The sequence below is a fragment of the Alosa pseudoharengus genome, unplaced genomic scaffold (assembly GCF_046254945.1).
Source record: "Alosa pseudoharengus isolate Yale_2024_CS ecotype anadromous, Long Island Sound unplaced genomic scaffold, YU_APseudo_1.1 YU_APseudo_1.1_scf_24, whole genome shotgun sequence".
Lineage (NCBI taxonomy): Eukaryota > Metazoa > Chordata > Actinopteri > Clupeiformes > Clupeidae > Alosa > Alosa pseudoharengus.
The window spans coordinates 29,416,571-29,431,413 of NW_027468689.1; the positions used below are offsets into that span (position 1 = coordinate 29,416,571).

Here is a 14,843-nt window from a genome sequence, read left to right on the forward strand (position 1 = left end):
GCAAAGTAGGTTTTTGGTAAATTAATCTTTGACAGGTTCTTTGAATGTGTGAATTATGAAAACTGGCATGTTGGCTCTCCACCAAAAAAGCAGGTAGATTCAGGTTAGTCTTGAACCGCGGAGTGGAGTAAGATTACCAAGGATTATTTCAAGGCAGAATGTCTATTCATTTTACAATGGCATTTTACAATTCTCAACCCAAGGGTTTTAAAATGATTACTTTTGGCCAAGACGAGAGTGTTTTTGAATGTGCTGTTCTTAAAGTGGCAACCACAGGTGACAGTCTAATACGGGACCTTTGAAAAGTGAGCTTAGAGGTAAAAGCAGATATAAATGGGGTATTGTTGCATGGAATAATGCTTTTATAGAATGTACTACGTCAAGGGAAGCTAATAACTGCCACATTGCAACATGTGGGAATAAAACAAGGAAATACAGATAAAGTATTTAAGAATTTAAAATAATTTATTTTCAAAGTTTTCCTTTAATTAATTATTTTAAAGAAATTAAATACTCTGTCCCCAGTCACTCCATAAATGCCTTAACCCTGCCCTAATGCTTTATGTCAATAACTTAGACAAGCAATACAAAACAATGTAGCCTAGGCCTATTCTTACCTCCAAACAACACAACGGCCGGCCTTTTCCCACTGGTGACCTGATGCTTGGCCTCAGAGATGACGGACCCCTGGTTGTCCACAGTCAGAAACACCTGTGGCCCCTTCATCTCCACTCTCAGGGAGTGCCACTGGCCGTCACTCACGGTCTGCTCTGGAGGACACCACACCCAGCACAAACCCAGTCAGCACTGACATGGCTAGGTTACTAACCACCAATTGTACTATTTGATGCACTACGACTTAGCATGTTGCCGTTTCAATATACTATAAGAGCCTAATCTTACGTAATAATTCATTCGTATGTGTGTGTTAATGGCATTTGACAGAATATAGGTCATGCCATGTGCTGGTGACAAGACGTATACGTATTTGTACTTTTTATTTCACGCAATACCAATGCTTGTCATGAATAAAATAAATAATGCATTTTTTCATGCATAAAATGACACTGTGGTATAATGAGATTTCAGCTTTACAACATTTTATATGTGAAAATTATTAATATTCAAGTACAATTATGGCTAATCGTCTCAGATATAATAAAGCTTTATCAATAGCCTATAATCTTGCATGAGTGCATTTATAATGCCATATGGACACTTGATTTTTATAGTGTTACCAGAGACCAAGTGTTAGCACCTTTATTACCAAGATGATGACTATAATTGCTCAGTGTTTTTCTGTCTCACCTGAGTAGAGTTGTGTGGGGGGGTCAGAGTGGCTGTGGAGGGAGAGGAGCACTCGCCCCCCCTGGAGCTGTAAGACAAGCCGCAGGTGCAGCTGCTGCTGCTGCGGTTCCCATGCCAGCGGGGCGGTGACAATGAGTCCCTCGCGGTTCCACGTGCGGATCTGGAGGCGAGCGGAGAAGCTCTCCGTTCCAAGGTCGGCGGGCACTGTCAGGAAGCTGTCGAGGCTGCGGAACGTCACCGACAGCGGCTGAGCCTCGGAACAATGGAACGTCACATTCCCCTAGGGAGCGAAAAAGAGAAGGGTAGAGTAGACACAGGGACAAAAAAAGAAAACACAGTTGTGGGAGAAGGTGCAAATGGGGAAGGAAGGAAATTAAAAAGGACCAAGGGGGAAATGAAAGGGTAGAACCACTTGTCAAGGCTCTTTGTGGATAAAAGGTATCCTAAAATGCTGCTACGTCCTTTGAGTCCTCTAATGAGAATAAATATCTTTAACTTAGTTCTCCACTTGACTGACACCTGGTCATTTCACTCACTTGAAGATTTGTCTCACTAGTATCTTTTTTCAGGTAATTTCCTCCCATATTATTACATTGTAAAAAGCCGGGCGTGAAGCAGACAGCTTGTCATTGCGTGATGGTGAGGACTTGCTGGATTATAATGATCAAAAAGAAGAATAAGTGTGAGTGCTTGCAATTGCTGGTCTGCCTCTCCAATTAATTTGTCAGTCAGATGCGCTGCCACCTTTCCATTCCATCTCCATCATAACTGCCAAGGCACATTATAGTGTCTGCACAAGTTTTTTTTTTAAAGAACATTTTTTTTTTTAGAATAAAGGTTCTCTAACATTTTACCATCAGAGACAGAGAGCCCATACACTGTGCTTTTATCATGCAAATTATAATATGCAGACTAAAGATTTCTCTTTGAGGATGCTTGTCTTCTCCAGTTTGTGGGTCGAGGAGGTGATACTGGGACTTGTCTTTTCACTAATTGTCCTACTTAAGTTATGCCAAACACAGTGATTGACAGAGAATGTCTGTCAGGGTTAGGCTGTTTATCAGGGAAGAGAGGAAGCTGATCTAGTTGGCAATGCTGACTGTGTGTGTGTGTGTGTGTGTGTGTGTGTGTGTGTGTGTGTGCATGCGTGTGTGTGCAGACATCTATATAATTCTTGCCCACTTTGTGCATTCTCAACACGAGAGTGGAAGAAATGCGATGGGGCCAGTATGCTTCACTGCCTGCTGCTTTTGCTAATTGGACTAAAATCTGACATAAGCAATCAAAAAACACACTTGGCTCCAGCAAACGGAAGCATCCACGCACGCACGCACACACACCAGAATGATATTTTACAGTTTACCAGTCGATCATAGAGTATATCAGCAAGTAGTACTGCAATATAATTAGTTGTATTTCATTTAACATTCATTAACAACTTTGTGATAAACCCAGGCGTGTTTTATAAGTGTTTACAGCACTGGAATTACTGAAAGGGAAGACATATGTATGATAAGGTAATGAAGTCAATTACTCTGGTATTTTTTCCTCTCTATTATAGGATAATATTCACAGAAAGCACAGCAGGGAAATATAAAGTTGCCCCAATCTTTTAGCATACCGGTAGTCACTTAGAGTCATATTCTAAAAGTAGTAAGTTTTTATCATAGATTCCACAGCAAGATGGTGCTTTAATCTCTCTCTCTCTTTCTCTCTCTCTCTCACACACACTCTCTCTCTCTTTGTGTGTGTGTGTGTGTGTGTGTGTGTGTGTGTGTGTGTGTGTGTGTGTGTGTGTGTGTGTGTGTGTCTGTGTCCGTGTGCATACCGTGCTGTAGATCTGTGGCTTGCGTCTCTTTGCCAGGTCAATTATATTCACTCCATTGTAGTACAGGTTCTCCATACAGCCATGGAAGTTCTCCTTCAGGAAAGTTCCTGGCTTGCCAGGTAAAGGGATTCCCCCAAAGCTGAGCTTGAGTGAAGTGGGAAAGAAACACACACACGTACATATACACACACTCAAACATCAGCCCTCTATTATCATGCCTATTCAAAGAAAACTCCTGACTGTATTCTACATGCATATTATGAGTAATGCCATTTAATGTGACCTGTAATACCCTGCACTTAACAGAAATGTATTTTCATCTTTTTTTGTCATTTCAGGAACCACGGCTGATTTTATTTCTATGAACCTAGACTATGGGGGTTTTTTCCTGAAAATGAAAATGTTAGTTGGAAAATGAAAATGCAAACTTCACTTTGACTTTGCCTTTTCCTGACAATGCGCACAATGTATGCCAAAATGATAAATAAAATGAAAACTGACACCTGCTTGCGATTTATTTTCCATTTTTCGATTTTCATTTTCATTTTCAAGTTCACAACATGCAAATGAGCTGCATTGTTAATGAGATGTATGTGGGTGGTGCTCTGGTGACGACAAATTAAATGCGCCTACAATGATCATGATTTAGCTTTAGATCAATAAACGCGGTTGGTTGACGGCAAGACGGCAGCCAGATCGGTCCAAGACGAGGCCGTAGCGGCCCTAGAGTCCCCTTGTATCACACGAGGCCGGCCCAGGCAGGATATCCCTATGGAGGATTACAGCCTATGTGCAGTTAGGAATGACAGCAACAAAAATCGCGAGCCTGCTCAATTCGTCGGAGAGGACAGTACCTACTCGTCACCAGAGCACCACCCACATACATCTCATTAACAATGCAGCTCATTTGCATGTTGTGAACTTGAAAATGAAAATGAAAATCGAGAAATGGAAAATAAATCGCAAGCAGGTGTCAGTTTTCATTTTATTTATCATTTTGGCATACATTGTGCGCATTGTCAGGAAAAGGCAAAGTCAAAGTGAAGTTTGCATTTTCATTTTCCAACTAACATTTTCATTTTCGGCAGTAATATACCAGGATGGTAATGAAAATGAAATGACAAATAGACGTTATCAATTTATTTTTATTTTTGTCACAAATTTATCGTGTTTATCAGGAAAATTAAAAGCCAAATGTATATATTTCATTTTATTTTTAAATTTGGCAGGATAATTGCACTGACACTTTGAAAATTAAATGGCAAAACGAGTTTTTCATTTTAATTTCACTGTTTTCATTTTAATTTTATTAATGGCAGGAAAACCCCCCCATACCTAGACTTCTAGACGTCAATAAAAACCTCAGTCTGATATAATTTCTATGGCCTTATGCCATCAACAAATGTGTAGTTGTCTAGTTGACCTCTTTACATTAAAAAGTGGCAGCTTTGGAGTTTATTTTTTCATGAATAAATGGAGCACTTGCTGTCATTCTCTAAGGTATTGTCTTTGAACGTGCCCGTTTTGCGAACTGACAATTTGCTGGTTAATAATACATAAAGTAATTTTCTGTCAAGGTTGAAACCAGCCACAAGAAACTGTTAATATTTAAGTTGTTTGGTGAAGGAGGACTTAATGCATAATAAATCACCAGTCGCTCAAAGCCGAGTTGATAAATAACCCATAAAACCTAAGAGGGCAGTGAAATGGGAAAGTGTACCTCACGTTTCTAAAGGATGTATGGTGTTGGGGGTACCTCACGTTTCTAAAGGATGTATGGTGTTGGGGGTACCTTTACGTGGCTCATCACAATGAATATCCCTGCTTTAAGAAGAGAAGGGAGAGTTGTAGCCTCACTATTTGATATGGGACCCATTCTGTAATTCTATTTGGCCTAAAGTGGGCAGGCATAGAATTGACTGCATGCAAATGCAAATAACTGTATTTATCACAAATAAGATTTTTTTTTTTGTGGCATACAATGTCCAAATCCACTTGAAATGGTAAGGTCCTCATAACCATTAAGTCATATTACTGCTTCAATTGAAGTTGTGCATTTCATGAATTAACCTCACAAAACAAAACCACTTTTGGTTGTCTTGATAAGGTTATACTCATTACTATGTACAAGCCTCTCAAAACAGAACCATAACATATGATTGATAAATAAATAGTAACAGTATACAGTAAGCACTAAGTGTAGAAAATGAGTGTGAGATAAATAGGAAGAGAGGGAGTGCATGATCAGGCAGGCACAGGCTCTCACTGTCCAATATTCATAGGTCTGGTTGCCTGGTGGAAAAAGCTGTTGCCGAGTCAGTCTGCAGGTCCGAGCCTTGAGGCTACGATTCTGCTTGCCAGATGGAAACAGTTGAAACAGTCTGTGGTTAGGATGGCTGGGGTCCATAATGATTATTTTGGCTTTACTGATGCATGGTCTATTGTACAAGTCCTGGATGGAGGGCAGCTCACATCCACAGATGCCTTGAGCTGTACGCAGAACCTTTTGCAGTGCTTTGCGTTGGATGGCAGTGCAGGTTCCGTACTATGCAGTGAGGCCTCCGGTCAAATTACTCTCCCTAGTGCCTCTGTAGAAGGTCCTTATGATCTTAGATCTCATACCAAACTTTCTTAGTCGTATAAGGTGTTGCTGGGGCTTTTTAACTACTATACATGGTCAGTGTGCATATATCATAAGGTCTTGAACTTGAGGTTGCTGACTCTCTACAGTAAAGCCATTAATGGTGATGGGGTTCAGCCAATCTTTCTTTCTCCTGAAGTTCACAATACACTGTTTGGTCTGAGAGAGAGAGAGAGAAAGAGAGAGAGAGAGAGAGATAGAGAGAGAGAGTTTTCTCCTGGCACCACTGTGTCAATTTGTTGACCTCATTCCAATAGGCCATTTCATCATTGTTGGCATTGTTGGCTTTTCACCACAGTGGTGTCGTCAGCAAATTGAACAACCAAGTTGGTGCTATGCATAGCCATGCAGTCATGGGTATACTGGGCGTAGAGGAGAGGGCTCAGGCCGGGAGGAACCTGTGTTGAGGATCAAGGTGGCTGAAGTGTTGGAGCCCATCTCAATACCTGGACGTCAACCCAACAGGAAGTTCAGGATCCAACTCCTGACCAAGACTCCTGTGCTTGATGTCAAGTTTGGAGGGGGACTATGGTGGTAAATGCTGAATATACAGTAGCCTCACATATGAATTCCTCAATAGGGCAACTCCACACAAAACTGTCACGTACATAACGGCAAATAATGCCATGGTATTTGTATGATGCGAATGATTATGTGAACATTTTTTCATGTAAGTTCCTCAACCTAGAAGAGTGAATGCTCAAATTTCAAGTAATCATCATACCATACTATGGCATTGTGTTGGCGTTATGGATGTGACAGTTTTGCGTGCAATTGCCCAATACCCATACCAACAGAGTTACAGTGACATGGAAAAGACCTAAAGCTCAGTGGACAAAAGCATCTGACAAATACTTATAAATAGACACATAACACGAGGCTGTACTGTATGTTGTGAAGCATTTGGTAGGTATTCACCTCGTAGTTCACCTCCAGAGAGTCCTCCTCCCCCTGGGTCTGGAAGTGCTGGGTGTGGTGGTCTACAGTGAAGTTCACCCATCGGCTGAAGCGCTCAATCAGGACCGAGTGCCAGTGGTGGTCATCCAACAGGCTGCCCAGGGTCACGGCTGAACGAGTGCTGCCTCTACGGGGCTTAGACTCATCTGCAGGAAGTGGATGAAGTTGAGTGATGAATTGGGAGTACGTCTGCTGTTATGATAGGCACTCACTAGATACCCCAGAAAATCCTTATGTACAGTATCGCTTAGATTACTCATCTAACAACCTCTATGTGATACATGCACCCAGATGAAGTGATGGCCTAGACAGTGTGAGTAATTGTGTTAGATGAGATTATGGCATCTAAGGCTGAGTTGGTGTGAGTCCATTAATGTACTAAATGCCAACAGACCATGTGTGCATCTTTCATTTCTCCTCCATGTTTCTGTAGATAGCGTGGCACTCTTACCCAGGTTTAGCTGTAGAATGAGCCTGGCCTGCTGGAGCTCCAGGGTGATGTAGTCCCCCTTCTGGCCCTCGCCATGGACCAGCACCCCGTCGGCCTGCTGGCTCTTGAAGCGCAGCGAAATCACGTCCTTTACTGTGCTCATCGACTTCTGGTTGAACCGGTAGAGCAACGCGCTGCGACCATCGAAGTCTGCCACATCCGACTCTATAGTGAAGATGACAGATGTGTTAGCTCTTCCATGATAGCTGATACAAACAGCCAATATACAAATTAAGGTATGTGGCATAAATTGCATAAATGGGTCACAAAGTTGGCAGAACACCTGCCTAGTGCTTATAAAATCTCAGCCTGTTGTTTCATGTCTCATGCTACAGTGTAGTATTTTAGCAGAATACTGAGAGAGCTTATTGTAGGATACTACATATGAATTATATACATTTTCTAGGTTGGGCTTGTGGTTGTGAGGGTTGCAATTTAAATGATGGGAATACTCACTATAAGTGCAGCCGTATACTTCTACTCTCAGGCCAATGCCTCCTCTGGGGTTTCCCTTAAGGGGCACCAGCCTCAGGAAACGGGTTCGTATAGGGTGGGGCAGCTTGTGGTGGACCACAGAGTCCACGTCTGTGTTTCCTGGAAAAGTCTGCACATCACAGTGCACACACACACAAGACAAGTAGAATGAATCAATTTGCCCCAGGACAACATCGATACTGAAACTCTGAATTGATGCATAACTTGTCCCGCTGAGATTATTGCATCGTCTCAATATTAGCCCTGCACTGAGGAACATTGACATAATTATCATTTAGCGAGCTTTTTGGTGGGCTGGCTCCAGCCACACATTGTGGAGGTTGGTGTAACGTGAAAGAAGTATGAATGAGATATTCATGGACTGCCTGGAGCTAATGGTCCTCTCTGGGCGATGATTAGTCTGAATGATGTCTGACGGTGATGGTGATGGTCTCTCTCCCTTCCTCGTCTCTCTGTCTCTCTCCCCGAGCTAATTCGTCTCCGCCGGCCTGCTTTGTTTTGGCAGCTTTATTAAGACGTCCTGCCTCATAAATCATTCCACCAAGCCAAAGAACGAGAATATGGCTGCCAATCCTGACACAAGTCTTCACCTCCCCAACTCACCCTCCACCCCCCACCCCCCCACGCCGCCCCCAAAAAAACAAATCTGACATTATGTCTGCTATATAGGGATGATCTGCTGTCAAAGTGCTGTTTCCAATGCTGTTAGTATATGTCTTTTTTAGCGTAATGCGATTGAAGGCTGTCTCACCTGTTCTAAGTAGACAGGAAAGCTGGCTCTCTCTAAATCATGCTGGTCATTACAGAGCTGAAACCAACCATGCACTGTTGTTTCACTCACATTTAAATCTAACTTTTTATTACTTGTCCTATTCAATACGTTTTCATTATGTATGACTTGGCATATAGATACAATACGTTTTCATTATGTATGACTTGGCATATAGAGCACTAGGGCTCTGCCAGTTTAAAGGTTAGAACCTTGCTATGATGAAAATTCCATCTGGAGAGATTTGTATACAGAATATACAGTAGTTGCCTCATATAATAATGTTAAAAATCACTTACAAAAACATTTCTCACTGCATCTATTTAACATAAATAGTACACATCAATACAAATGTTGTATTTCCATGCATCTGTGTAGGGAAAATTGGACTATGAATGGCTGAGATGGAGCAGTGGAGAGTGGTGGGTTATGAGTAAGTTGGAGGTTATGAGATGGAGCAGTGGAGAGTGGTGGGTTATGAGTAAGATGGAGGTTATGAGATGGAGCAGTGGAGAGTGGTGGGTTATGAGTAAGTTGGAGGTTATGAGATGGAGCAGTGGAGAGTGGTGGGTTATGAGTAAGATGGAGGTTATGGAGGTTATGAGATGTAGCAGTGGAGAGTGGTGGGTTATGAGTGAGATGGAGGTTATGAGATGGGGCAATGAGGAGTGGTGGGTTATGAATGAGACTGAATGGACGAGAGAGGGACAACATATTCTCCAGCGTCACATTTAAATTAGAGTCATGATAACTGTGATGCTGGGTTCTTTGTAGTGCGGTTTAATGGACCAGCACGGATCTTTCCTTTCTAAGCCCTCCAAAGTCATTGGGCTGTATTTTCGGTCACCAGCGCATGGCGTAAAGTTCGTTATTCACCGGCGCGAAGTTGAATTCGTTATTTTGCACCTTTATTTTTTAAGCATTGCGCCCAGGGGTGTGGCAATTAACAACCTAGGGAGGGACCTGGCGCATTGTCTAAAAATCGCTATCATACACCACCTAAACCTGGTCAGAAGTCAATGGCGAGTTGTTCATATGCTATTTTAAGAGCGCATGTCAACAGTCATATTGGCAGGTGCACGCACCATCCTTCTATCATTCATGAACGCACACCAGCGCACGTCCATGCAAAGCATTACAAATTGCACGATTACAATGGTAAACATAATTAGAATAAAGATATTACGAAATACTGTACATCTCATGATGAGTAGTTATTCACCATCATTTGCAAATTGGTAATGACGGTTAAAAGTGATTAGGGGAGAGGCGAGAGACAATGGAGCACAGCTGAAGACGCACTGTCACGATATAAGCAACTCCTCTGCAGGATAAATGTTGTTTTATTTAGTCATTTGAGCAACATTAGGGTAAGTGTTGCTTTTTCCAGCCTATGTTTTCTATGGTAACCCATTGTCAGTCAATAGTGAAAGTAACTGCATATAACTGTCTTGTCGTTGACTGACTCCTTGGTGAAGTTAGTTTCACTTTGCCAATGAGTTCAAATAATAGACGAGTGCAAATGCGTGAAGGCTATGCTAGGTTTTAGTAAAGCATGGTTTAAGAATGACTATTCCATACGGTCTCGCAAGCAGCCTCCTTCAAATGCGCCGTTGAATGCCAAAATACCGATGCATTTATTTGACATATCGCGCGTTGCGCCGTTAAAGGGAATGACAGATGTCATTCTCATTGGTTTAAAATGATGTTACGCCCCAAACACACCCATATGACTGATTAAAAGACCTAGGAACACCTTGTTACGCCATGCGCTCCACTTTTGAGAACGAAACCCCTCCCAATGTGAACTGGACATCCTACTAAATTTGAATAGACTTTTGACGAGTGACGATGCACTTTAGAATGTCATGATAGGGCCCATTATCAAACATAATGTGATATCTGGTAGAAGGCACAAGAGCATGCAGACCTGTACCAGCAGATACAGAGACAGTTTCTATACATTCTATATTCTATACACTTTTTTTCTCTCTTTTTTGCACTTGCCACTAACCCCCCCACTCCACACCCATAACATATTAATAGCCTATTAATAGCCTAAACTATGCAAGCCATTTCGGAATCTTGTTTTATTTAAACTAGTCAAAGCAATCTCAAATCCTCACCAGAAACACCAACCATCAATATTTAATCCTAAATCCAAATCCTAGTTTTGTTTGTTTTATGGACTACTAGGTGGTTGTTGAAGAGATCGTTAATACATTCATTTATCTTGTAAATGGAACCAACGTTTCACAGGCACCATTGTGGTAGAACAAATGACCTACAACCTTGTGCTTTCATTGGATAGTTGCGTCGCGTTCAACGGATTGATTTGCATAAAAATGGCATCGGTCAGCTTTTTGATGCGCAACATTTTTTTCAAATGCAGTACCACCTTCCCGGAATGCTTTGCGGGCGTGTTAAAGTCCCTTGCTTCACCCATAGGAATTAGAGTGGAATGCGACACGACAGAATGTCGTGTAGCAACAGTGGATCACCACCGTCAGAGAGATTTATTCACCCACGTCATGTTGCTAACAGACACAGTCTGATGTTACAGTAGGCCTACAAAGGCACTTCTTATACCCTCCTGACAAGACAGACAGGACATGACGTCTCCATTAACGGTAGGCAAACCATTTTACGACCTCATTACTTAACCAGTTGATAATATATATAAGGTTGTATCCCCTAACGACCGACATCTGTGGAATCCAGTCAAGATTGACCCCTAAGTAGTAAATAAGGCCTAGGGCGCCCATTCTCCTGAGAGTAGGCCTGGCAAGACGTTCTCCAAGGCACAACACAAGCAGCATAATTATACAAACACCTTGAACATGACATTCCACAGATTTTGGACATAAATCTTTTCTTTCTGTTTCCATCTTTACCAAGTTCACAAACAACACCAAACGAGTAAATGGATGAATATAGCACACACATATATAGCACTCATCTCTAAGGCTAAACATTTCTTCCTACAACACGCACACACACACACACACACACACACACACACACACACACACCATTACCCCCCCCTACACACACACACACCATTACACCGCCCCCACTCCCCCCCCCCACACACACACACTCACACACCATACTCACACACACAGCATACCTCCCCATACACACACACACATTCATAAAGTGAACACAAACACATGCATGAACATGTGCACATACTCAGGAGCGAACACCCACACACTCAGGTGCGAACACACGCACAAATAGAATATCACACACACACACACACACACACACACACACACACACACACACACATTTCATCAGCCCCCCCCTCAAACACGCAACATACCCTCCCGACACACACATAAGTACACCACCCCCACACACACCCCGATGCTCCCCTCCTTAGTTTAAATTTACCAACTAATTAGTTGGTGATTAGTTTTTTTGTAGATTAACTTTTGTCCACTGTCAAGCATATTGGACCTATTCACTCCAAAGCAAAGAATGCTGAATCAGAGGGGAAGATAGAAGTCCATTACGTTCATAGTCTGATGGACAGAAGCAGAGAGAAAGAAGGAAAAAGAGAAAGGGTGCTATTCAATGCCAACAATGGATACAATCCTGTACTGACTTCACAAGGGTCTAAAATGGCCTGAAGAAAGACGGGTTTCACATGAACAGTGTAAGAGCACTCAACCACCCATACAATGAATATAATAACGGTGTTCATATGCAAAATGGTATCTATGAAGAATACAATACAACCACACAGGCAGGTTCACTGTGTAGTGTAAGGTTCTGTTACTGCAGTTGTACACCACAAAGAGCTTGTTCTGGGAGTATCAGCATGTCTATCTTTCTGGGTACATTTAAAGTAGCAAGCAGCGGCTCTGTCATTTAACCGTCAGTTGTCACTGAATAAAAGATGAATAAAACAATTCATTTCTCTCTGAATTAAGATAATGAAAAGGATGGCTGAGTCCCTGATGAGTGGGGAGTTGGGCATGGCTGTAAGTGCTTTTTAGGCAGCCGCTGAAAGCAGTTTGGTGCTTTTATGCATCTGCAGGGGTGTAGTGGTATTCTTCCATTAAATCCCCGTCACGTTGGCTCAGATAGAGGCACAGCAACTTAATTTGCAAATAATTCACCTCCTCCATTCAAGGCCTCCGACTTCAGAGCTTAATCTCCACTCGGAACAAAAGCTCCATCAGCTTCCAACAGTCTTAATGCATGAAGGGCGAGAAGGAAAGAGAGTGAGGTGTGGATGGAGAGAAAGAAAGGCGCGGGGAGGGAAAAAAATACGGAGCAGAAACAAACCCTAAGAAGTGTGTAGGAATAAAGGGGCAAAGAAGAATGAAAAGAAAGGGAGAAAGAGAGAAACAAAAAGCCGCGGTGGGATTATCCTAAAATAAATAAATAAAATCAAATAAAAGAGCGAGCGGAAGCTGAAAGCGGCAGGCTTCTCAGGATTATAGCAGGGGTCAGACCCAGGGTGAGGGTGCGCCTTCCTCTGCGGCTGGTAGAGCATGCCACTAACAACAGAAAAGGCTCTGGGTTTAATACCCAAACAGAGCTTCGGCACTCATAATTGAGTACTTCTCTATCTTCACATTATACTCATATGTCTCTCTTAAAAAAAAAGCCAATTTGTCAATTTGTCTGGCCATGTCCAGGCTTTCTTTCTGAAGGAGGGATTAAGCTTTAAGGTTTCGGACTGAATGGGATCTGCAGGAAGATTTGCCATGATAATCCAGCCTGACAATGTGTATCAACAAGACTCACTAGGATTTCTCAGAATATTTGCTGTGACCATTTTTTATTTTGCCTGAATGATTACATGTAAGGAATCTGACCTATACAACAGCCACTGAAAGTCTTCTCACAACACCATCGCTCTCTTTGACATTGTGTTTTCTGAGCATGATGACAGCAAAGTCCAAGTCAATCTTCAATCTTACAGTAACACTGCAGCTCTGATGTGCACCTTACATCTCAATGACATTAGGTGCCTTGAAATAAACTTTAGTTGGAACATGAGAGCTTTCTTTATTTAACTAACTGATGTGAATGAGTGAAATTGAGCAGATAATATAACATAGACACAGATAGGTTTGTCTGTCTGAGATTCCTTTAAGTCTTTTTTATTCATATCCCTCCATTGTTGTGAAAATCTATTCTGCTTTCAAGGCTTGGAGGAGGGCAGGGCAGTGTAGGATAGTCTGGTGTAGCAGCCCGATTATCTGATTACTTGGAAGGGGACAGCATTATCTCACGCAGATCGATATCCCCTGGGAGGTCGTGGGCGCTCTTCGGACTGTCTCGGCTGGGGAGAGGCGCTAATCATATGTAATGGATTGTGAAATGACTTTTTAGCGAGACAGATACGAAAGCCGCCACTCTGAAAAGGGCATGAGAAATATCCATAAACATGTTTTTGATTTGATTGACCTTTTTAGCGTCACGTAATGGGCCCTGTCGCGTCATGATGAATGTTCGCTGCCACTCCATCCCTGATCGCATCTCAAGGTAAAAACGGGACGAGTCGATGGCATCGATTTTACAACGTGTGCTAATTCGCACACCCAAATCCTATTATGGCTTCACAAAAGGTGTGTGTTCCGTCAGAGTGTGTGCACAAGGGGAGCGTTGGAATAATGTATCAGCTGGAAGAGCCGCGGGGCAAATGCCATTGAGTGTTCATTTTTTTCAATTGACCTTTCTGGAAATCATGACCTGCTAACTTCACCCAGGCCGGAGAGCAGCTGGGTAATAAGGGAACGTTTGAATGGAACGTGGCACAAGAAAGTCAGAGCGTTGAGAATGAATCTCAGCAAACTTTCGAAAGTCACACGGTTCCAAAGTCTCAGGTCAATAGCACTGGCCAGCCTTATTGATCCGCACACTTTATATCACATTTAACACTGACTGGTATTCTGGGGACATTCTTTTAAAAGAAGGAAATGCTCCATTGCCCTATTTCATTCTGTTTGGGTTTTTAATGCTTTGCTGCAGGTTAATCTGCTCCTTGCAACTTCCTCAAGAGTGCTTTTTCCAACATCTGCAGTGTTATAGAAAAGAAAGCAATGTTCTCTAAAATGAAATGTATTGATCGAATGTGTGTGTGTGTGCATGTGTGTGTGCATGTGTGTGTGTGTGTGTGTGTGTGTGTGTGTGTGTATGTGTGGTTGTGCAGGTGGGACACACCTGGAGTATTGGGGCAAACTCTGGGCAAACTGTCTGTGCTGCCAAGCCAAGTTTAATCGATCCCCAAGGCTGTCACAGTAAGTCCAAAGCAAATGGAAGGCACTTTAAGTCAATACGGGGTGTCACAGCAATTCAGACGCAGCGGGCAGAAGGGAGGTAGATCAGGAGA

General features: G+C 42.4%; 1 protein-coding gene across 1 annotated transcript in view; it reads right to left on the reverse strand.

Annotated features, from left to right (window-relative positions):
- The window catches only part of cntnap5l (contactin associated protein family member 5 like), a 48,449-nt gene that overhangs the window by 20,395 nt on the left and 13,211 nt on the right, over window positions 1–14,843 (reverse strand). Inside the window, exons 4-9 of the mRNA XM_076302547.1 lie at window positions 7,681–7,828; window positions 7,186–7,389; window positions 6,696–6,880; window positions 3,137–3,280; window positions 1,309–1,588; window positions 618–770 (exon numbers count right to left, since the gene is read on the reverse strand). Coding sequence (XP_076158662.1) covers window positions 618–770; window positions 1,309–1,588; window positions 3,137–3,280; window positions 6,696–6,880; window positions 7,186–7,389; window positions 7,681–7,828 — 1,114 coding nt within the window. The remainder of the gene's footprint in view (window positions 1–617; window positions 771–1,308; window positions 1,589–3,136; window positions 3,281–6,695; window positions 6,881–7,185; window positions 7,390–7,680; window positions 7,829–14,843) is intronic.